This window comes from Nicotiana tabacum, chromosome 15 (assembly GCF_000715075.1).
Source record: "Nicotiana tabacum cultivar K326 chromosome 15, ASM71507v2, whole genome shotgun sequence".
In the NCBI taxonomy this organism is placed as follows: Eukaryota; Viridiplantae; Streptophyta; class Magnoliopsida; order Solanales; family Solanaceae; genus Nicotiana; species Nicotiana tabacum.
Window position 1 is genome coordinate 134,938,315 of NC_134094.1, and position 23,645 is coordinate 134,961,959.

General features: G+C 35.2%; 2 protein-coding genes and 1 long non-coding RNA gene across 8 annotated transcripts; all 3 read left to right on the forward strand.

Annotated features, from left to right (window-relative positions):
* Positions 1 to 26: 26 nt before the first annotated feature.
* LOC142169513 (uncharacterized) lies at positions 27 to 572 on the forward strand. Its single transcript, XR_012699482.1, has 3 exons — positions 27 to 159; positions 241 to 354; positions 450 to 572. It is a non-coding gene; the product is annotated as an uncharacterized LOC142169513 (long non-coding RNA).
* A 3,286-nt stretch (positions 573 to 3,858) lies between these two features.
* On the forward strand, positions 3,859 to 9,924 carry LOC107795802 (uncharacterized). Of its 4 annotated transcripts, none has more exons than XM_016618502.2 (6): positions 3,859 to 3,955; positions 5,434 to 5,542; positions 5,632 to 7,058; positions 7,197 to 7,410; positions 8,486 to 8,568; positions 9,481 to 9,924. In XM_016618502.2, exons 3-6 carry the CDS (start codon positions 5,781 to 5,783, stop codon positions 9,553 to 9,555), a joined length of 1,650 nt encoding a protein of 549 aa, XP_016473988.1. In that variant the 5' UTR covers positions 3,859 to 3,955; positions 5,434 to 5,542; positions 5,632 to 5,780; the 3' UTR covers positions 9,556 to 9,924. The 4 variants fall into 4 exon arrangements, with proteins under 4 accessions (XP_016473988.1, XP_016473984.1, XP_075087479.1 ...); XM_016618498.2 differs by having other exon boundaries at positions 3,864 to 3,955; positions 5,635 to 7,058; XM_075231378.1 differs by having other exon boundaries at positions 3,869 to 3,955; positions 5,428 to 5,542.
* Positions 9,925 to 12,210: 2,286 nt separating this feature from the next.
* LOC107795801 (serine--glyoxylate aminotransferase) lies at positions 12,211 to 17,117 on the forward strand. Of its 3 annotated transcripts, none has more exons than XM_016618496.2 (6): positions 12,211 to 12,338; positions 13,578 to 13,811; positions 14,620 to 14,904; positions 15,001 to 15,367; positions 15,835 to 16,045; positions 16,870 to 17,117. In XM_016618496.2, the coding sequence occupies exons 2-6, from the start codon at positions 13,607 to 13,609 to the stop codon at positions 17,005 to 17,007; spliced, it is 1,206 nt and encodes a 401-aa protein (XP_016473982.1). In that variant the 5' UTR covers positions 12,211 to 12,338; positions 13,578 to 13,606; the 3' UTR covers positions 17,008 to 17,117. The 3 variants fall into 3 exon arrangements, with proteins under 3 accessions (XP_016473982.1, XP_016473983.1, XP_075087480.1); XM_016618497.2 differs by having other exon boundaries at positions 12,267 to 12,338; positions 13,585 to 13,811; XM_075231379.1 differs by lacking the exon at positions 12,211 to 12,338 and adding an exon at positions 12,345 to 13,446.
* Positions 17,118 to 23,645: the final 6,528 nt, after the last annotated feature.

Genomic DNA, 23,645 nt, shown 5'->3' on the forward strand with positions numbered 1-23,645 from the left:
CCTTTTTTGTCTACTTGTTTTCTGCATTTAGAGATTATTTTTGTCTTGTATTACTGTAGGTACAACTCACTTAAGATATAGTCATCAGCAGAGCTCACATTCAAATTCTTTACTGTGCCGAGGGTCTTTGTTTAACTCCTGATCTTGTTACTGATTCAGGTAATATTAACACTGGTGTACTTTCCACTACTTTGCTATCGATTCTTTTCTTAGTATGGACTCAGCAAGATTAGTTTTCAGTAGTTGTAGTGCTGATGAAGTCACGGACAACTGTCATCAGTAAGATTGGTTTTCAGTAGCTGTAGTGCTGATGAAGACATGAAGTCATGAACAACTGTCATCAACGATAATCAGGTACTTAGATGCCATCATTGTTATTTCTGTAAGTGTTCAAATATCATTTGATGTATTTACATTTTATAGCTTTATGAAAAGGTACACTTTTTCAGTTTGTTAGGGATGGTCTTGAAATTAAGGTGACAAAGCTAGTCTTGAGAGTTGTGGCAAATGTGTTGGCTTCTTGCACTAGTTCTCACTTTTCGTGGTAGTAATGGTTTCTATTCCTTTGGAGAACAAATTGTGATAATGTTTGTCATTTGCTGGAAATACAGTATTACATCTTCCTGGAATGGGTTGCATTTGGCAAAATGCCAGTCATACTGAGGGTATCTTTATGCATGTGTTTTGAATTCATGTGATGTTAAGATGGATATGTTGTTACGTGATGTAGGATTAGAAATGATCACATCTAACAAATGGTGCAAGTAGCACACATAGATGATGAAGTGAGATCGCTTTTGCTTCAGATGGGTTAGTTTTGGTGATGCACACTGCCGTTATGATGGGTGGATGTGCTGAAATTAGAGGAAGCGTACCTAAAATCGCATAGAGAAAATTTGGGGACAAAATACCTATGATCTCTGATCATTGATGTTATGATGATTGAATGTGCTAAAATAAGAGGAAGCCGACCTAAAATTGCATAGAGAGATCCAAGAAAAGGCAACCATTGAGACAATGGATGGAAAAGGAAAAGAACATGACATATTTTGATTGTTCATTCGTTGCCATTTGCATTCTGCACTAGGGGTTTATGAATGCAACACTGCAAATGATATAGATTCAGCCTCCCCTTTTCATGGATCTCCATTAAGGATTCATTACATTGTGTCGGGAAGTCCTCCATTATGGATTCATTACATTGTGTCGGGAAGTCCTATAATTCTTAACGCTTATTATTATTACTGTGTATGTATACATGTATATAATGCACGCAACGAGAGTAAGCATTGTGGAATTGGATGCCCTTGGTTTATTGCTTCACGTCCATGTTTTCTGCTTTCAGTCTGTTGAGAAACCTCTCTGCTAAAGCGCTTGCTTTTACCAAAACTTGGAAGTTAGTTGTGTGTACAGGTTGGAAACTGATGCTGATTCTTTTTGCTACACCATGTTAAATCCACAAGGTCATTAGAGCTAACATATTTTCGTGGGATGATCTAGTATGGCATGTGTGCCAGTTTATGCAATCTATTTTGTTTCTTTTTCCTACTGGGAAGTGGATGTATTGTATTTGTAGTTATTGGTTAGAATGTGTATTTTGTTCTTTGAATCATCCTGATATAAGCTTCTGAATTGTCTTTGTTTTTTTATTTTTCTCAAGCATTTGTTAGTCATGCTTTCCTTGAGCCGATGGACTACCAGAAACCACCTCTCTACCTGCACAAAGTAGGGATAAGGTCTGTGTACACACTACTCTCCCGAGATCAAACTTGTAGAATTACACTGGGTGTGTTGTTATTATTGTTGGACAACCATTTGTTAGTCTGGAATCATTCAAATCATGTATAATCGTTAAGACGTTCATTTAAAAAGATTCTTGTGAATGTACCCACTATTCTATACGTTACTACCTTCTCTAACCACCATCGTCAACCACTTCCACCACTTGTCATTTCCATAACTTATCACCTGTACAAAGCGCATCTACCATCAACATTAGTTGCACCACCGCAACCGTCAATCACCGTTGGATCATCGACCATCGCCACGACTAGCCAAAACCACTAATCACTCTCACAATTAGTCACTTTCATCATTAGTCACCATCACCAATCACTCCATCACCAACCTCCATTGTACAACCACCACCACCACAAATCATCGTCACCAATACATACCAACTTCAACTATACAACCAATGATACTAATCATCACCGCCAACCACCACTATTAGCCATCGCACATCCATCACCTCTGAGCACCATCACTCAACTACCATAGGTAAATAGGTTTACTAGCAGTGGCGGAGCCAGAATTTTCGTTAAGGTGTGTCAAAATATATAAAAGTAAACATATCAAGAAATTAAGGGGAGTCAATACATAATATATATACATATAATTTATTTTTTTACCTAGCTACACAGTGTATTTTTTCCTATAAGGTGGCTCTGCCACTGAGAAGGGACCCCTTCCTATAAGGTGGGTCCGCCACTAAATATAGCAATCACAATCCTAGCCTCCTCCGCATAACCACGACCACTAGCAACCACCATCTTACAACTATCATCGTCATTCGCCACCATGCCTGCCAGTGCTGCTAGCTTTTAGATGTGAGTCGTCAAAGAAACAATTCTTACAACACCATGTAAATTAATTTTCTTTAATACTTATATTAATCTATTTGAATTCTGTATTTATTATTTTTTTAATAAAAGTTGATAAAATAAACAAACCTTAATTATCTAGTGAGCAGATCTAATGCAATACTTAATTTAGATTTATGAATTTAAATAAATTGCGTCTTAGTTTGACTTTGTCAAGAAACAAACAGACCCAAAAAATTTATTGCTTGCAAAAATCATTTTGCAGCTTTTGAGGCGAATCTATTGATTGAACACTGGCGTATCTCAATCATGGAAATTTGTTTTGGTCTTATGGACTTGTGCTAAAGTTCTGTTTGCAATATTTTTTTGTAGGTATTGTTAGGATAATAAATAACTTTCAATCATTCCAATGAAAAAATAGAATGTCTAAAAAAATTATTTGATTTTGTTAATAATCAGAAATTATAGTAATCTTGATTTACACTCTTATACTCTTTTACACTCTTACGACAAATTCATAAGACCAAAACAAGTTTCCATGATTGAGATACGCCTCTGTTCAATCAATAGATTCGCCTCAAAAGCTGCAAAATGACTTTTGCAAGCAATAAATATTTTAGGTCTGTTTGGTTCTGGACAAAGTTAAAAGTATAATATATGCATTATAATTTTTTTTAAAACTAAAATCACTGAATAATTTTAGTGTACACCTTTTTCTTTTTCATATATTTGATGAATTGCATTGAAGCTGATATACCCTTGTGTTAAATAATGTAAACTGAAAATAAAATTAGTTTGGATAGTTATTATCCTTTTCTTACATTTACAAAGCATAGTCTATAATCATACAAAATCATATGTTCGAATCTTGTCTATGACTAAAATTTTGTTTTTCTTTCTTTTATCTACTTTCGTTCCAAAAAATTTGCATAGAGATTTTAGTAATTAAAAAGGAATTACAACAATTAAATATACATGAAAAGAAAAGAAGAGAATTGAATCACCAAGCATACCCGTAAAGAATAATTCAAATAAAATTAGGATTTGGAATTTAAAGTTTATGTGCTTAAGTTCATATATTATAATAACAATTGAGTTTATATTAATTTTTTTATAAATATTTAGTGAATCTAGATTAGTCAACAAAAATAAAATAAAAATTAGAAAACACATTCCCCACTCTCCACCACCCCCCACCCCCACCCCCACCCCCACCCCCCACCCCAAAAAAAAAGGGCATAATTAGAAAAAGTTCAGTAAAAGTTGGATCTTTTTTTTCTCTTCACAGAACTAATTACAGAGCAGCAATTATCTGGCATTGTCATTCTTCTTCTTCTTCTTCTTCCGCGACGGTGAGCAGCCAATTAGATTATTCCCTTTTCTTTTTCTTCAGCTTCTACTGTGCTAAATTAGGCTCATTAATGGTTAGTTAATTTATGGTGTTGTTTTATAGGTGATGTATATAAGTCTCTGTTTATCTTTTCGAAAAGTGACATACATATAATCTGTATATATGCATTTGGGTTTTTTGGGTATTCGAAATCTTGGCTTTTAACAGAATCAATTGAAGATGATAAAAGCTTTGAAGCTAAGAGAGGACAGAGTTTTATTTATTAATTATGTCTTCAATACCTCGTATCATGTGATTTTGTGTATTTTTTTTCTCCTTTTTATAGCTTTTATTTGCTTATTTATGTTTTCACTATGTCCTATTGTGTGATTATTTTTGTTGGTCCACAAATGCATGTCTTAAAGCGTATCAGTTAGAAAGATCCTTTTTTTTTTTAATAATCTGACAATCCCAGAGCATCCAGGATTTAAGTTTTGTAGGTTTAACCTTTAAGGTTCTTAGCATTGAATGTATTTTTAAAATTATGGGTTCAGACATGCTATTTGTTTCAATTTTAGTTTATTTTTAAACATAAATTTATGTTACGCATCAATGTACCGGGTTCAGACGAACCCGGCGGTACAACACTCCATCTGTCCTTGTCCCCGAGAACCAGGGGCAGGCTAAAGGGAGGCAAGGGGGTTCAGTTGAATCCCCTTCGAAGGAAAGTGGTACTACGTAAATAGGGGCAAAAACTAACTTTTTTTGGTTAGATATGAACTATTGAATCTACTTGACATGAGGAAAGTTTCTGGTGTAGTGGTAAAGGCGTTCAAAAATTGCTTTAGGTCGCATGTTCAATTCTAGGTGTGACACTCTAGTATTTTTTTCGGATCTCCTTGTATGAATTCTAGCTCCATGAACTCGATGAATAATGGACCAGACTCTCTACCCTTATCCACTTGAATACCAAGCTTTTGTCTGCTGCGGGATTCGAACCCTGACGTGCGCCTAAAACAATTCACGTGTTGTGTTCTTGCCACTAGACCAAAGCCTTTGCGGCTAGCAAATACTCAACAGCAAGAGAGATTATACTTTTACTTATTTAATTATGTGTTCAATGTTCTTTTTCTTGAGCGATATATGTGGATTCTCATACCATGTTAAATCTATTTGTATTACTACTTCATCCAAAAGTTTATGCTATTAGAAAAGGTGTACTTTATTTATTTAGTTATCTCTTTAACCAAAGTTATGATGGGTGGTTATTGTTCTTTAAAGTGATGATGTCCTCTTTATAGAGTATCAAGTGTTAAGACTTCAGAGAAAGCTGACTCTTTTCCCCTTCAACAATTGAACAATGAATTCAGCTGGATGTTATGGAACTTTTAACAAGTTATAGGTTTTTGTAAATATTGATGTTGTGTGAATGTTAAAGTTCAATGTTACTAGAGGGCAACATTGACACAATGAAAAAGTTGCTCCTTTGGTTAGTTGCAGGTCATGTGTTCCAGGCGTGGAAGAATCATCTTAGCATAAATCCAAAGGGAAGGCTGCTTATATTATATGCCCACTCTCCTCCTACCCTACGGAGCATTTTCTGCATGGGGTAAGCCTTTTCTTTTTTTGGTAAAAAATATCTTTAGTTAACTCACATTGAGTATATTCATTTTCGTTTGCCTCTGATCGTTGTTTCAGCAGAGGTCTTGACATTGGTAATGGAATTTAAGAAGCTTCAAGATAGGTAGTGGATAGGTAGTGAACTGATTTGTTTGTGGATGTGGGGAAGGGATAGGAGTGAAGCTGTTGCTCTGATCTATTCGTTTTAAAAGCTGAATCCCATTAAAATGGGGCGACTGGGATTGAAGGGCTCTGATATAATGTATGACATATCCCGTTTACAGAGAAAGAGGGCCCACTATTGCAATAATGGTTCAGAGTTTGAGAATAGTGATGTTATTCGTTTTAAAAAACAGATTAGAAAGACTAAGAATGTGGATGAAGACTATGTACAGTTTTTGATGCTTCTCTATAACTATGATAAAGATTCTCAGTCATACACAAATGGAGGTGGAAATGAAGGTTTTACTGTTCCTAGGGATAGGCTTAATCATGACGAGGACGAGGATGAGGGCGAGTGTGAGGATGAGGATGAGGATAAGGATGCGAATGAGGACGAGGATGAGGATGAGGATGACCCAGAATACATGAAGTTTTTGGCTAATGCTAAGCCAAATGGGAAATCGTATGTGGTTAAAATTGATAGAGAGGATGGGTTTCCTGTGTTTGTAGAGTATGAGAAAGAGGATGGATCTGATGAAGAGTGCGAACTTTCAGGACAGAGAAAACAACAAGATGCTGGGGATGCGAAGGATTTAGGTAATGTCAGTAGCAAAGATAAAGTAGAAAGTCAGCCATTTTCAAGAACTGTCCTGGAAAATGATAATGATGGATCAGCAGGAGATAGCGATGTGATATTTGAGCCTTTTGATTCTCAGAAAGAAAAGAGGCTTATGAACCAGAAACTTAGCACGGGGGAAAATGGTGCATTCAAGAGGCGTCGGAGGGGTGAGACAAAGAATAAGTCAAATAAGAAGTGTAAGACAGAGAAAGGGAGAAAACCAACTAATATCATTACCAAAGAAGAGGCATCTGATGTAGATGAAGACTATTCCTTACTTCTGGAGAAATTTATAAGCAAGAATTGGCGCTTGAAAACCTCATTTATTAGGAAATATAAGGTAAAGGGGAAAAATGATGCATCCAAGGAAAAGAAGAAAAAGAGGTTTACGAGCCAGAAAAACAGCGGGAACCAGAATGATGCATCCAAGAGGCAGGGAAAGGATGAGAAAAAGAAGAGGTCAAGTAAAGAGAAGACGACTCGAAAAGGGAGAAAATCAGCAAATGTCTCTGTCAACGAAGAGGTAACGGGGGCAAAATCAGCAATTGTCCCTGTCAAAGAAGAGGTAGCTAATGTAGATGAAGCTTCATTTAAAAGTGGTCACGATTTTGAAAGCAAAGCTGATGAAGAAGATCTTGAAATACTTGTTAATGATAATGGTAAAGTTGGGAAAGAAGGAAGCTCTAGACTCATGGAAGCTTCTTCAGCTAAACACTATGGAAGTGTATGATCCTCGTTCTCTGTGTCTCCTCCCCATTTTATTTTACCCTCCCCACACCTCCTTGCTTTCTTAGTTAATTTGAAGTTTCTGGAAAATTTTCCGCTCTGATGCTTGTATATTGATGATATAATGAATTTTAAGGTTGAGGATAGCTGCCCAACGGAAACCGTGCATTCTGATTTCTGGTGGAAAGTCAAGGCTCTTCTTGAGAAGCCTTACGATCAAAAGGAGTTTATAGGACTGTGGAAAGCTGTCAAAAGTAAAAAGTTTACTGTTAGGAATATGGACTTGCGTAATGGGGGAATATCTTACCCGACAAGGATAATGGGAAAATCATATTTGGATCACTATGAAGGTGAGATAAGCATCTTAAATTATTATTATTTTATTGCAGTGTTGTGATGCGTTGCTTTACATTTCAAAATATTGGTACTACTCCACTTGCCCCGCTTCCTTAGGGAAAAAAAGAAGATCTAGGATGCGCTTCAAGCTTTTGGTATAAAATTTCAACGTATCTCTAGTGTATAGATAATTAGTCATGAGCCTAAAAGGTTGTCCTAGTATGAATACCCGACTACCCCTGTGTGCAAGGGTTGGAAAAAAAGGAGAAAGTTGCCATTTAATTATTGAACTATCCAAGAGAACAGCTAAAGAAGTGATACCTTTGGCTAAGTATCAAATTGTTGAAAAGGTAATATGCTTGAGTTGGACTTTAACCAATAGAAAACTCCCCAGTTTTCTCCTTCCTGAAGTACCTGGCCACCTGTAAAGGTGAATTATAGCCAGATTACAGATATTTTCCAAGTTTTCTATCAATTTCTAGAAATTCTTTTGAGATCGCTTGGTGTAATAATGTTGTGGCAGTAATTGAAAAATTATTCCTGCGAGCCTCAAACATATTAAAAGCCAATATGCATGCATATGTTATCTCTAAGAATTATGTCATGATCTCATTTGGTTTTTGGACAATTTTCTCGCAATCCAAAAAAAAAAAAATTCGAATCAATTTTCTATTCTGAAAGTCCTCAATTATTACTGTCATCTAAAGAAGATTTTACCTCTAGCATATCGATTTTGCACTCTATGGTAAGTGATTTTCTTTCCGTCTTACAGCAATCTGTATCTTGGTTAACAACAATAAACAAGCTTGTGATATTTGGGATTTTTGGCATTTTGATTTTCTAAACATATACATTTATAGAGGAGGCTTCTTTTCTTACTTCCCTTACTCCTTAGCATAATTGAAGGTTGTTCAAAAGTTAATTCCACGGGGCCCCCCTTCACCTTAATCAAAATTTTCTTGGACATTTTTGCTTTGTGTTCTCTGCAGTTGACACTGTAAACAGCATTTGATCTCTGTGCTTCTGTTAATCTTTATTTTAGTTTCACTTAATGACATTATGTAATGATTGTCCGCTTTAAATGTGCAGACCTTCATGAAAGACTTAAAGAAGTTGATGACGACAACAGAAAAAAGTTATACATCTTGCGTGGCTTTTTCTTTTGGTTACAGGTTAGTTGCTCAAACAAGTGAACTAACTGATACTGATCAATATAAAAAGTAATTACTTTATGGATATCAGTTTTATGTACACGGCTTAACCGTATTTCACAATCATAAAATGCTAGTCCAATTAGATGTCTTTAGAAAGCAATTAATAACCTAATCCTTTTAGTAATAATAGACAACATAATAAATTCCTTTGACCTCATTAATAAGTAATTATGTTTAGTATTCCAGCTTGAGTTATGTCTCATATGCTTAAAGTAGGTAAGGATCAGATCAATCAACGTATCAACAAGTGACAATATAAATGAAGCACTCTATGGAGTACTTTTGTAGCCAAAGCCAAGCTTCATCGTCCTCGATTGTTTTCTGGATAATAAAATATCGTAGCTTGTTCCTTATAACTTATTACGTAAGCAAATCATTTGGTGTTATTGTTAGATGAACTGAAGTTTACAAAACATTCAATATGCCTATATAAGACAGACCATCCTTGCTGTTTATCTCTTGTCTGACTTTATTATTGGCCTATATTTAAACTTTCAAGTGATTGGCAGAATCAAATGTTTGGAAAATCGATAACCTGATCCAATTGAAGCTAGCGTTTTCTCTTTTTTGGTTTTTCATTAGGCTTAATTGAAGCTTTAAAAAAGCCTCAATTTTTATTCATATGCTGGTTGCTTGCAACTCTTATAAAAGTGACTTGAGCATTGATCTCATTCGGCTAGTGTGAGGAATTTCAGCATGAGGGAATGAGAAGATAAATTCTATGCTTGCATTGAAACAGCATTTACGTTAATCCTATATTCAAGGCAATAGCTCGGATTCATACTATGTTCTGTTCATCTCATTTTTTGTGCTTTACATAAATTTAATTATACAATATAAGCTCCAAGTGTCCTCTTCTGTGTTTGCTAGAATCTCACACAGGAAGGAGCCTTCAGGCCTTGGACCAATCCGGATTGGCTTTCATTGGTGGCTAAATCTAGCTAAAAGCCATGTGTTGTACTTTTTCTGATTAATCAAGTTAGGACAATCTGGTGGAAAGTATTACTGAAGTATGCCATGGTGAAGTCAGAACTTATACGGTCATTATCCGTTTTGTTATAATTTAGTAAGATATTGAAGTCCATGTATCATTCAGGGAAAAAACCGAGTGGATTATCCTGCTATTTTTGTCCTTTTTTGGGGGGCTAAGAACATTTTAGTACTCTTATGGATGATTTCCCACCCCTCGCAGCCTGGTATAATCCCCTGGACTTTTGTTATATTAAACTGGCTGTTGTTGATTTACCTGTAGATACTGTTTACTAAGGATGTAAAGGGATTTGAAGTCGATGTATGCGAAGAAATTGGATGAAATCTTCATCTGCGTATGTCTGTTTTCTTCTTTTTCTTTTTTTGTCTGTTCTGTTGCCTGTTCACTTTCTCTTGTTGTATTGCGCTCTGAAAAACAACATAAGGCATAGGCGAATGAGACGTTCCTTCGCTCCTGTCTAAGGCAATAAGACTTTAGACGCACCTAAGGCCTTTGGCCAAAGAAATATCACTCTGGAATGTCCATGTAGATGTTGTGACCAAGTATTTTAGGACTATGCAGTTTTTGGAGTTTTTTCCTTTATTTGGACTGTCATTTTCTCATTTACCTTGCCTGAAAGAAGGTAGTACTCTGTGTAGGTAGAAAGGGGAAGAAGGTAAATGTTGCTTTTGCATATTTAGGAGTATAATTTTAGGAAAATTCTTGAAAAGGGAATGAGGTTCTAAAAAGAAAAAACAGAGGTTCTATAAAGAAAAAACAAGCTTACAGCACAAACTTTTTGGAATTCTCAAGTGTGGAATAGTGTACTAGCTGTATTGCTAAATGGAACAATAAAAAACATGGCACTTTATATAAGTATCATAATGTGCAATTTCCCTATTATGAATCTCAACTGATTCATTCTCCAAACTATACTTTTGAGAGTTATATTTGTCTTTCAACTTTTCCTTTCTTCTATAGCATTTGAAGTTGCAGTTGTTATTTTTTTTGACTTAGGGAAGAGGTTGAACATGATTTTATCTAACGATGATATTCGGGGTCAATTTGTATGCACCTTAGTTAATATATCAGGTATTTACTACCTTTCATGAGCACATGTACCAAGTAATACCTCTTACAAGATTAGACAGATAAAAAAAAATCACCTAATTTTTTTTTTTAATAATGCAGAAGTTTTTCTCATCTTACTGACTACTAGGCCATACTCTTGAGTGCGTTAGGCGTGAATACTAAAAGGTAAATAAAGAAAGAAAAAGAATTTTTTTTTATGTTGCAGAAGCTTTTCTCATCTTACTAACTACTAGGTCATACTCTTGAGTGCGTTAGGCATGAATACTAAAAGGTAAATAAAGAAAGAAAAGAAATGAAAAAAAATCCTAGTAAGATTTGACCACTTAGTAAGGGTGCAGGGTTGGACAAAAGAATGGATGAGAGATTGGAACAAATGGCCAAAACATAGAAATAAAAAACAAAGCAATGAAAAGGAAGTAACAAGAAAACAAAAATAAGAAAATGCTAGGTATAGCTATTGCTTCCCACAAATTAGGGAGTGGTTCATATGCCCCTTTTTATCTTCTTATCTTTTCACAAATTCTTTCTCAACCTCATGCTCTACATTTAATGTTTCTGTGGTCTGTATTTAGTTCGTATGATGTACAATTTTAATGGCTTTCTTTACGCTTCGTCATTGTTTTCTAGTCTATATGATAAGCTTTATTTTTCTCATATTCCACTATAACCATGTATTTGTTAAAGTTAATCCATCAAATATAACAACGAGCTGAAAAACGTTAGCTAACGTAAGATGTACAAGAATTTTCTCATGATATATATATTATTAAACTCGAGTTTAAGTAGGGAGTAATGTAATATTTTTAGCATAAAATGTATTATAAAAAGAAGTTTCGACAAAATTATTAGTGCTTCGAAACTTTATCCTCAAAAAATAAATAGCTTGTGGTACGTCAAGTGGGGAGGGGAGATGTGTGGTGTTTCGCAATAAACTCTAATTATGCAGAAGATCTTATTTTTTAACTATTCTCACGTGTTTTATTCTTTTGCTACGGATTTAAGTTATACACACTAATATTATAAATAATAATCAGCTATACTAGGTTAGTTACATATTACACTTGCTACAAAGAATTTCATGAAATATTTATACTTCTGTATAGAGTACATAACATTTAAACTCTACGTGTATGCAAACTATAGATTATTCGAAAATATCAATAGAGAAAGTAAAATTGCAAGGCTGTAATTTTTTAAGTAAATTTTTAAAAAATCTTTAAATCTTTTGAACGTAGGCTTTTTTGTAATCTATCTATTCTCGAGCATGGTCAAGTATTATGGGATCACTTAAAAAAGAAAACACTTTTACAAGAGTATAATATAGCATACAAAATCAAAGTTAAAGTACTTAGAAAGTGAATGTTTAAGTAGGAGTTCAAATCTAAATTTTTGAGGAAAAAAATATTACTTTGAAAAAATAATTAAGGTAAAAAGAAAATTGGACGTATCAAAATTCCCAAAAATCTTAGCCACAAGATTACCATCCACGTAAGTCACTTATCTGCCACGTCAAATCCAAGGTGGGACCCACAAAGAAGCTTGAGTGGTCTCATGCTGCTCTTATAAGAGATTGTATTTGTTGCTTTGGACTTTTCATATTGCCTTTCCTTTGCTTCTCTGCTCTGCTCTGTTCTGAGCCATTTATAGTTATTTAACTGCATTCCAGGTACTTGCTCTTCTAAAGCCACTTGTATCTTACAATATATTTTTGTATATGTATAAATGTTTATATATATATATATATATATATATATATATATATATTTTACTTTGGGAGTTTATGTTATGTAAACTCATAGTGTAAATGTTGAGTTGACATACAACAACATTTAACTCTTCGTATCAAGCCTGATATGATACGATACCCTACAAAATAGAGTAGTAACCTGTTATAACGGTTTAAGTTACAACGATAGTGTATAAGTTCTTACTACTGGTTATCATGTTTATAACTTAAACTCATAGTATATGTTACACTATGTTTTTGTATCCACTCATGCCTAGTGACGGAGCCAGGATTTTCATTAAGAGGTGTCAAAATATAAAAAATTAAATATACCGAAATGTCAAGGGGATTCAACATATGGTAGATATACATGAAATAAATTTTTTTATCTAGCAATACAGTATAATTTTCCGGCGAAGGGGAGTCCTGGTTTCATGTGGCTCCGACACTGCAGTCATGCCATCTCATTTTATGTAAGTAGTGTTTGACGGAACACAAAGTTTGAGATATTAATTTGATATTATGTTACTGGTATAGTGGAAGATATACTAAGTAACACTAATTGAAAAAATTAGCTTGATCCAAAAAAATAAACTGGATTCTGGAATCTTGAAAAGTTGTGAGGTTGTGTGGAATAATACTATTAGTGAATTTGTTTCAAACATTTTGGGACATCCTAAAACGTGTAAAAAGTGTCTTATAAATTGTTTTACCTTTTCCTTACTGATTACCTAACATCTAGGCAGATATTGTGCAGAGTGCTTAACTGAGTCAATTAGTGGAAAGAAAATTCCATTTTCCATAAAACTAAAGTAAGTTATTCTTTGTCGAAATGAAGGGAGAAAGGATGAGAAAAAAAATAAATTTAATGTATTATTTAGTGTCGCGTTTGAGCAATATGAGTGGTACAACAGCAATAACAAACTCAGTGTAATCCCACATAGTGCGGTCTGGAAAGGGTAGTGTGTACGCAGCCTTACCCCTACCTTGTTGAGATAGAGATATTGTTTCCAATAGACCTTCGTCTCAGGGACGAGCAATATGAATGGTACAAATTTTTTTTTTCATTTTCCTATTTGGTAAAAATTGAGATCCTATTGGTAATGAAGTACCAGTAATTGGAATTTTCAAGATTTTTATATGAGGAATTTTTTTTTTTTTTGTGTGTGTATATGGAAGGCATTAGTTGAAATCTCAAGGGGGAGAAGATGGACTATGTTAATGGACCTGGAAGAAACCATTTGTTTGTTCCGGGACCTGTTAATATCCCGGAACAAGTTCTCCGTGCGATGAACCGGAACAACGAGGATTACAGATCCCCAGCTGTTCCAGCTCTCACAAAGGTCTTGCTTGAGGATGTCAAGAAGATTTTCAAGACAACTAGTGGAACTCCATTTCTGATCCCAACTACAGGTATAGTAATATGATTGGTATCTTACTCTTTATAGTCTTGATATTTGCATGTGAATGAGTTTGGTTTAATTAAAACATTAGTTCCTCAAAATACAAGTTCCCTAGGCTCATAGGCGGATCCAGGATTTTGGGTATATGGGTTCTGGAATCTAGGACATGATAAGTTACTAGGTTCGGGATAGATTATTTACATATATTAAATAGATTTCTTAACACAAATATATGGTCTGAGTCGAAGTTATTGGATTCTAGCGAACCCTGACTTGTATCTCCGCCACTGCCTAGCTAGACTTAATCCTCTTGATCATCCACCTTGAAGTTAAAATGTAGAGATGAGATTTTGTTTAGCATTAGAATGAATCTTTTGCCCGAAAATGGGATTAAGTTCTAGTCATGTTAGCACGTTTACTTATGATCCAATACTTCTCGAGGACTCTTTTAGTCCTATCAGAGATTTATATGCCAGTGGAAAAATATAGAGAAGAGCTAGGACTCTTTTAGTCCTATCAGAGATTTATATGCCAGTGGAAAAATATGGAGAAGAGCTTGAAAGGAGCGACAAGGATAGTGGAGATTTATATATCCGAACCCAACTTGCTTGTGGTTGAGATGTAGTTGTTGTGTTGTCATTGTTGTATTAAGATGAAACTTTTCAAATTGATTTTATCCCTCTTCTGTTATAGCATAAAAAGGAAAATCTTGGCTTTGCAGTAATATGAACAGCATCATCAGTAAATAGTTCTTGATTTTTTGTGGCTCAAATATTGAACACAAGATGGCCAAACCTCATAACTTTTCCATGTGGCAGGAACTGGTGCATGGGAAAGTGCACTCACAAACACGTTGTCTCCTGGTGATCGCATTGTATCTTTCCTCATCGGTCAGTTCAGTCTGCTTTGGATTGATCAACAGAAACGTCTCAACTTTGATGTTGATGTTGTTGAGAGTGACTGGGGCCAAGGTGCAGACCTTGAAGCTTTAGCCTCCAAAATCGCAGCTGATAAGTCGCATACTATTAAGGCGATTTGCATTGTGCATAATGAGACAGCCACTGGAGTTACCAACAACTTGGCTACTGTAAGGAAAATACTCGGTAATGTATCCAACTGTTGCATATTTACTTCAAAAAACTGAATTCAGATTTCAAAAAGTATGCGTTAATTTTGCTATCTTTCAATTTTCGTGCCAGATCACTACCAGCATCCTGCTCTCTTACTTGTTGATGGAGTGTCCTCAATTTGTGCACTTGATTTTCGCATGGATGAATGGGGCGTTGATGTGGCGCTTACTGGTTCGCAGAAAGCACTTTCCCTTCCCACCGGACTCGGGATAGTCTGTGCTAGTCCCAAGGCTCTTGAGGCCGCCAAAACTGCAAAATCAGTGAGAGTTTTCTTTGACTGGAGTGATTACCTTAAGTTCTACAAGATGGGAACTTATTGGCCATATACTCCTTCAATCCAACTTTTGTATGGACTCCGAGCTGCTCTCGACCTTCTTTTTGAGGAAGGTCTCGAAAATGTTATTGCAAGACACGCTCGCCTGGGCAAAGCAACAAGGTAATAGTAAAACCTCTGTTAGTACCTGTCATGTTTTTGTCAACTAGTGAATCGCAGCTTAATTTGCACTTTGCTAAGATAATATACTTACTCTGTCCCGTTTTATGTGGAACTCTTTCTTAGTCTGTTGCGAAAAGAAAGGCACCTTTCTATATGTGAAACTCGTTAACTTTAATGAAATTCTCATATAGACACAGAAATGTCATGCATAGCATGTTCGAATCCATAAATTCTAAGATTCCTTTGTGCATGTAGTACAAATCTTTCTTTCTTAAACTCCGTGTCAAGTCAAACACCGTCATATAAAATGAAACACAAGGAGTAGTATTCTACGTCAACTTGAGCATTATAGCTTACCAATCTTGGTAAAATCAATGTATATCTAGGAGATGCATCACTTTCACCAGGATTCCGCCTTAGCATACATAATTGGAGAAATGATACAAATTTTTTGAATGAGAATGCAGACTTGCCGTGGAGGCATGGGGATTGAAGAACTGTACTCAGAAGGAGGAATGGTTCAGTGACACCGTCACAGCTGTGGTTGTTCCTCCATATATCGATAGTGTTGAAATCGTGAAAAGGGCATGGAAGCGATACAACTTAAGCTTAGGTCTTGGCCTAAACAAAGTGGCAGGAAAGGTTTTCAGAATAGGACATCTTGGCAACTTGAATGAGGTAACCTTTCTCTTTTACTGCAGATTACATATTTGATGACACATTTTGTGAAGTCTAACAAGATAAAGATTACGCGATCATTCCTCGAGCATGTGACTGCTACTATGGAATTCAAGATCATTCTTGAACATGTGACTGTCACCAAGTTTCTTTAGATTGTGGTTTGGTTCAGAGAATTAGGAGAATTTGTGTAGAGATAGCAGTTGACATACAACCATATGCATAACTGCATAAGCTCTGGTTTGTTTGTCTATTGGCTCTAGATATTCAATATCATCAAGTAAAGGGCTGCTACAACTTACAACTCTATACTAATTAGCCAAAAGCATAAAATCTCCATGTTTATTTTCTTGCTCAGAGGATGTGTTTGGTCAACTTATAATGATTTTCAGAGTTCAAGAACCAAATTAACTCATAATATTTAGTGTTAAGAGTTTCCATTTGGTTTTAGACATATATTTAAGAGTCATATCTCAATATTTTTGTTCTCTTTGAATTTGCCACTCCATCCCTAATCCATTCTAATTTCCGAGACACAATTTCCTTTTTGGGACGTTCCAAAATATTTTACACCATTCTATTTCTATACAACGTTTAACGTTGTTATACTATTTACACTTCAACTGAAATATGATGTTTGCTCTCTTTCATCATCACTGCTATATTTTATAAGTCAAATTAACATCTTAAACTCATGCCCAGTCAAATACCGTCACATAACTCATTCTCTGTTAATTTGTGCTCTCTTACTTTTATAGGTTTGATATAATTCCTTATTATAGTATAACTTACATAACAAAATCATGTTTTTTTTTTCTGTGTAGTTGCAACTACTGGGATGTCTTGCTGGAGTGGAAATGGTACTTAAGGATGTTGGTTATCCAGTGAAGTTTGGTAGTGGAGTTGCAGCTGCTAGTACTTTCCTCCAAAATTCCACTCCCCTTATCCCATCCAGGATTTAATTCAATTATTATAAGTATACAAAAGCAATGCTTGTAATTATTGTCACTTTTGTTCATTGTCCAGATACTGTTTGAGAATACTTTTGTAAAATTGCAGAATTTGTTGTTTCTTTTTTCTTCTTTTGACTGTATGTATTTTCTTTCTTTATTTTCTAGCCCCCTTTGCATCCAATAAGTTGGTTAATACATGAATAAATTGCATCAAATAAAATGACACAAAGATTTATAGATCAAGCTAATCTAGACGTTACACCCCATGTTTTTGTACGTGAAAGTACGTCGTAAGTCAATTGATGTAAGCTTGAAAATGAGATCCTCTTTGAAAGTATATAAAACGATTTAATGATGTTACGTCCCATTTTCGCAAGCCTTTAAGAGTTATCATTCGGGGACAAATGTTTCTAATGGGACATGTTGTTATACCCCGTACTTCAGACGTCACTGTCATTATAGGATTATCTAATGTAAGCTCAAAAAGGATGAAATCCTTCTACAAGGATAAGAAAGGTTTACCAAAATTTTAAGTAAGTTAAGATGAATATGAGACTTGTTAATCATGATTTAAATGAGTTTAAAGTCATGATATGACTATATATGATGTTTGGATATGAAATATAAAGTTTGGAAAAAATCGGATATAAGTTGCAGAAAAACCGACTAAGGATTTGCCTTGTAATGAAGCTTTTTGAGCAATATATTTCGTAAGCTTTATGATGTCTTTTTGGGATATATTATATACCAAATTGAAGGTATTTAAGTCTAGTTTCTAACTCATTTAACCGTTCATCAATACGATAATGGAGTAGAGAGATATTTGCGTTTTCGCGAGACTGCACAAGCAACATCCGTGGGACCCACAAAGTCGGGGGAAAATTCTAGCTTGTATTTAAGTCAAATCTCCGTCGTTTTAACTCATTTTTCTAGTCCAAAACAGTTCCTAAATCCTCCTAAATTCTCTCCAATGGTCCCTCCGTGATTCTAGGGTGAGAACCTAAGATGAAAACATGAATCCAACGCTAGAAATCCTGTGGTGCTTGCTAGATCGTAGTTCTTCGTCCTGTGGCTGTTTTGGGGGGTTCTTCAAAGGTAAGTAACCTCAGCTTTCGTGTTGTTCTTATTGATTAAGGTAATAATCAGTCCCTCTTTCATATATATTAGATTTTCAAGGTGAACTACAAGTGTTTATACACCAACTTGAACACCAAAAGTTGATTCAAGAAGAGAATACAACACCTATAGTGTTGTGGTGTTATTGAGAATAGTTGTGGGCCGTGCTTGGCTGAAATTTCATGTTGTTTCTACTTTTTAAAGTGAGTATAAAATCCTACTATATGTACTTAAAGTTGTTTGTGTGCTAGTTGCATTATTTGAGCAAAATACTACAAGGGGAGACCTGAAATAGTTTGAGATGTTATGGGTTTTAATGGACTGTTTTGGAAAGGTTGTTTCCATGAACTATAAATGGCTGAAAATGGGGAAAATAACTTGATTATGATATGGTTTCTGTTGTTATGCATGTCTATATGTTTATCAAGTGAATTGTGAAAGAAGCATACAAAACTTGCGATTGGAAGTGAAGATTGGCTTAAGTCACTTCTATGGTATTTTATTGCTATTGAAGGTTGTTGTAAGCTAAATATAACTTATATTTCGACTTGAAGATACTGTAAGAGGTATGTATATTGTGTTCTTGCATGTGCTTAAGGTTATCTTGACATTGATTAAGTTAAATGGATGGACAAGACATGAACTAGTGAATAAAGTTGCTAATTGAGGATAATTGGAGTTATAGATTGTTTTTTTTGTTATAAATATATGGTATAAGGCTGAAATCATTGATGAATGACTTCATTATCATGTTAATAATACTAGTAAGTTAAAGTAAGAAGTCTATAAGGGGTGATATGGGGTATACGGGTTTCAATCGGAGCTTACCGCTCGTCGTGAAGTAGTTGTGACTTGTTGTTGTTATATGATGTCTTGTTATTGATAATTATGTATTTCTGGATTGCTCTGGTCATTATTGTTGGTATATGGTATAGATGCTGCCCAAATTTGCATAAATGAATTACTAGTTTAAGTTGCGGACTTAGCCTTTACTCAACACTGATTTTGAATCTCTTTATGCTATGGTAGATTGAGTTGAGTTGTTTGAAGAATTGCTTGGACGTATTAAGGACTGAATGGAATTAAGGTATGTTAAGGCTATCCCTTCTTTGCTTTTGGCATGATCCATATGATACAACGAAACGAGCAAGCACGCCACTTTCACGAATGATTCTATTCCTAGAAATACTAGGGTTACCTATGTTCTTGATTCTCCATATGTCCTACTATCATATCGTCTGTTCACGGGTCTCATGACATTTCAAGAGATCTTATTGACTTATTTCATTATGCACTGCATGCATTTATACATGTATATTGATCCATGACCAGATGGCGTTATATACATGTCACGCCCCAAAACCGAGGAGCGCGACCGACGATCAACCGAGTGAACCCGACTGAGCAAGCCTGTTAGATTTTATTCTACCCAAATTCATTCGTGAATAAAGAGGAGATGTACTCCGTTAATCAAATACTGAAGAGGTTTCATTAACCACTTCCATTTCATTCCCATTAACAGCATTATTTAATATTTCCAAAATAGTACGAGTTTATAGATTTAATGAAAAACATGTTGCCAAATACCAACAATTCTATCCAATTCCCAACATCAAGTACCACCCACATCCTGTCTACGGAGCCTCTAAGTACAACTGAAGAGTAATATGGAAATGCCGGAAATAAGGCCCCGGCTATACCTCAACCACAAAGTACATGAGAAATAAAAGATACATGACCCCAAAATGAAGTGGGGCTTACCAAATCGGCTGAAAGGAGTGTACTGATATCACTGATCAATGCCACCTGTTGTAGAACCACCTGCATCCATTAAAGATGCAGCGCCCCCGGCAAAAGGGACGTTAGTACTGTCGAATAACACTAGTATGTATAACTAAACACCCTCTCAATAGAATGACAAATAATACAAACAAGATTATCATAATATCAATGAAAACCTTAATCAACATCAAACCTCAATTTAGGATCAAGACAATGTTCAAATTAATTTCCATATCTCATATTGGGAGATTTCTTTAGTTGCTTCATAGACCGTCCATAGTGTTTATTTATATCGCACATCTATACCTCTTATACACAATGCACCTATGTGTTTCATAGACCGTTCACAGGATTTCATATCACCATGGATTTTATAACACAATGTACCTATGCGTTCACAGACCGTCCACATGATTTTATAACACAATGTACCTATGCGTTCATAGACTGTCCACAGGATTTCATATCACAATGGATTTCATAACACAATGTACATATGCGTTCACAGACCGTCCACAGGATTTCATAACACAATGTACCTATGCGTTCATAGACTATCCACAGGATTTCATATCACAATAGATTTCATAACACAATGTACCTATGCGTTCACAGACCGTTCACAGGATTTCATAATAAAATGTACCCATGAGTTCACAGACCGTCCACAGGATTTCATAACACAATGTACCTATGTGTTTCATAGACCGTCCATAGGGTTTCATAATATGATATACCTATGCGTTTTATAGACCGTCCATAGGGTTTCATAACACAATATACCTATGCGTTTCATAGACCGTCCATAGGGTTTCATAATACAATATACCTATGCATTTCATAGACCGTCCATAGGGTTTCATAACACAATATATCTATGTATTTCATAGACCGTCCATAGGATTTCATAACACAATATACCTATGCGTTTCATAGACCGCCCATAGGGTTTCATAATATATTGGAAACAAAAGTACAAATACGTACATCTCATAACCTTTCACACCCCATATCACCTAATCCGTACTTTCAACCACTAACAACATTATTATTTCATTGGCTCTCTTAGCCATACATATGATTCTTTATTCATGACGCAATGGCCGTATTTCATATTCTACACTTTCATTTCTTCCCTTTCATAGATCATCATCGTAATTATCAAGAAGTAGAATATTTCGGAAATCAAAACTTTAAATTCATTAGTAATGAAGGCTTTAAACACAATCAATTTCTTTCCAATAAATGGAGTAAAATGATTGGCAATCGAAGTACAAGTTAAAATCATACACAATTTCCACTCACAAATATGTAAGAACGCAAAACACATTGAAAATTACTTACAAATCATATCATTAGCTAAAACAGTCACATATGGGCATCACTTGAGTTCATAAACTCTTAGCCGATTATATTGTCGAAGTCAATTTGGGAATCGTTGAGTCAAAGCTCATTTCATAATCTTTCTCATCTTATTTCATTTCATTGGCACCATTTGTCACAAGTATAACTTTCATTATTAGCACATTGGCCACACTTTATATTCCCAATTTATTGATTTCACTTCCAACCATCTTTATAGGTTATCAACAATAAGACATTCCCAATCAAGACTTTAGGTACACATATGAGCAATTAAAAGTCTTAAGAATATTAAGATTTTCTCACACAATTTGGCATACTAACTTTCATTTGAAATACGATTCAAGCCACCACATTTTAATACGCAACCCATACTTTGAAACTCATGGAAACATTATGGAATTCAATTCCAAAAGAGAAAGTTTAGCCAACATAACTCAATTGAGCTTTCCTTAAATTACTACAACGTTCCGAAAATTCTAGCAATCCTAATCTATTTGAGACATAACAAAATTAAACCATAATTAGGAAGATATTCATGGTCTCAGCTCATTTGAGCATTTTATCAAACACTAATTGTGAATTAAGGTTCAAGGTCCTTTTATGGAGGATTCCATCATCCCACAACCCAATCTTTACCATATTTAGCTCAACAATCTTTCTATACCCTTTGATAACATATGCATGTAAAATAAACAACCCTCTTGCCCAAAAATTATCTTGCTTATTACCCATTTCTAGACAAAATTCGAAATTAAGGGTTAGGGTGTAGAATCTTACCTCTAGGATGAATACCTAGTAAGTTTTCCTCCTTAATCTTCCAAAGCTTGAGCAAGAATTGAAGAACAATAATTGAAGAACACCTTCTCACTCTAGGGCACTCTTTCTCACTCTAAAATGTGAGATTATGTCTCAAAAATGGCTCAAAGAGTGTATTTAACGAAATAAGGTCGGGTTTTAAAAACCCAAAAATGGAGCTCCGGAACAAGGTATGCGATCGACCGCATATCGGTCGCATAATTGGTTACAAAATGGCCAAAAGAACTGCTTGGGTATACGGTCACTATGCGGTCCGCATAACTGTTCTGTGGTCGCATAGTGCACCGCATAACGGTTATGCGGTCGCATAGTCGACCGCATAATTACTTCCAACTGACCCAGTTAACTGCGTCACTCTGCGGCCATTATGCGGTCCGCAGAGTGATTCTGCGATCGCATAATGGACCGCAGAAATGCATAGTTCCGCCAAATATATTCCTTTACTTTTTCGTGCATTGTTCAACCCAAAAGGTCCGAGCCACGGCTCGCAAGCTCGCCGCGAAGAATTTCTACAATCCTCAAATACGTAATCCTAGTCCGGCACCATGAAACATTATTTTCTTTGCAAGTTTTACCAAGCCTTACACTTAAGTACTTCGAAAATTTTCGGGGTGTTATAATACACGTATAATATATGTATATGGGGTATGAGAAAAATGTTATGACGTTTTATGTTTTGAGTATACAAATGATCATGTCGTTCTTATAGGCCCGTATGTCGCATGCATAAGCTTCTATATCATGTTGGGTCATCCCATGTCGAGTATTCTCTTATGTGTAATTCTAGTTATCTCATGACAGCCTTTCCAGTTCATTTACCCATGATACTATGATAAGAAGGATACGTTACGTTGGTACTCGGTTGAGTTAGACACCGGGTGCCCGTCGCGGCCCTACAGTTTGGGTCATGACATAGACAAAATTAACTTAACTTTTTAACAATAAATTTACAGTTTCATCCCACAAGGCTTGGCTGAGTTGGTTCAGTGAGTGATTTCCCATGTGGAAAATCTGAGATGATTCCCCTTACCAACAGTCTCCTCAGTCAGAACTCGTTCCACCGAATTTGCTTAGTGCGATTTACATGTCCTGTGTGATTTATGAACTATTGCACAGTAAATAGGTCACCTAGTGCATACCCTAAGAGTAGCGGACACATGTTTTCCTGTGATTTGCAGTTTCAGACATTATGTAGTAATTATCATGTTAATCTAACAATATAACTATCACAATATTATGTCTAACTTCAAAATTTAGTGGTGTCAATAAATAAAACCAAAACTAGACGATCAAGATAATAGATTAGGAATTGTCAAGAGTGTGTTAGCTTTAGCTTTCATTTTTTTCTTTCTATTTACTATAAAAAATGAGAAGAAAGAAACTACTAATCTATCTATACTATATTAAAAGCACGAAGGTTCTTAGCGAAATATCGTTCACCTTTTTTACCCTTTAAAAATAGAGTTCACACTAGATAAAATAGTAATTAAAATATTTTCCTAATATATAGTAATGGTCATTTAATTATTTTTCTAATATCTGGGATACTCAAATAAACTATAATTCTG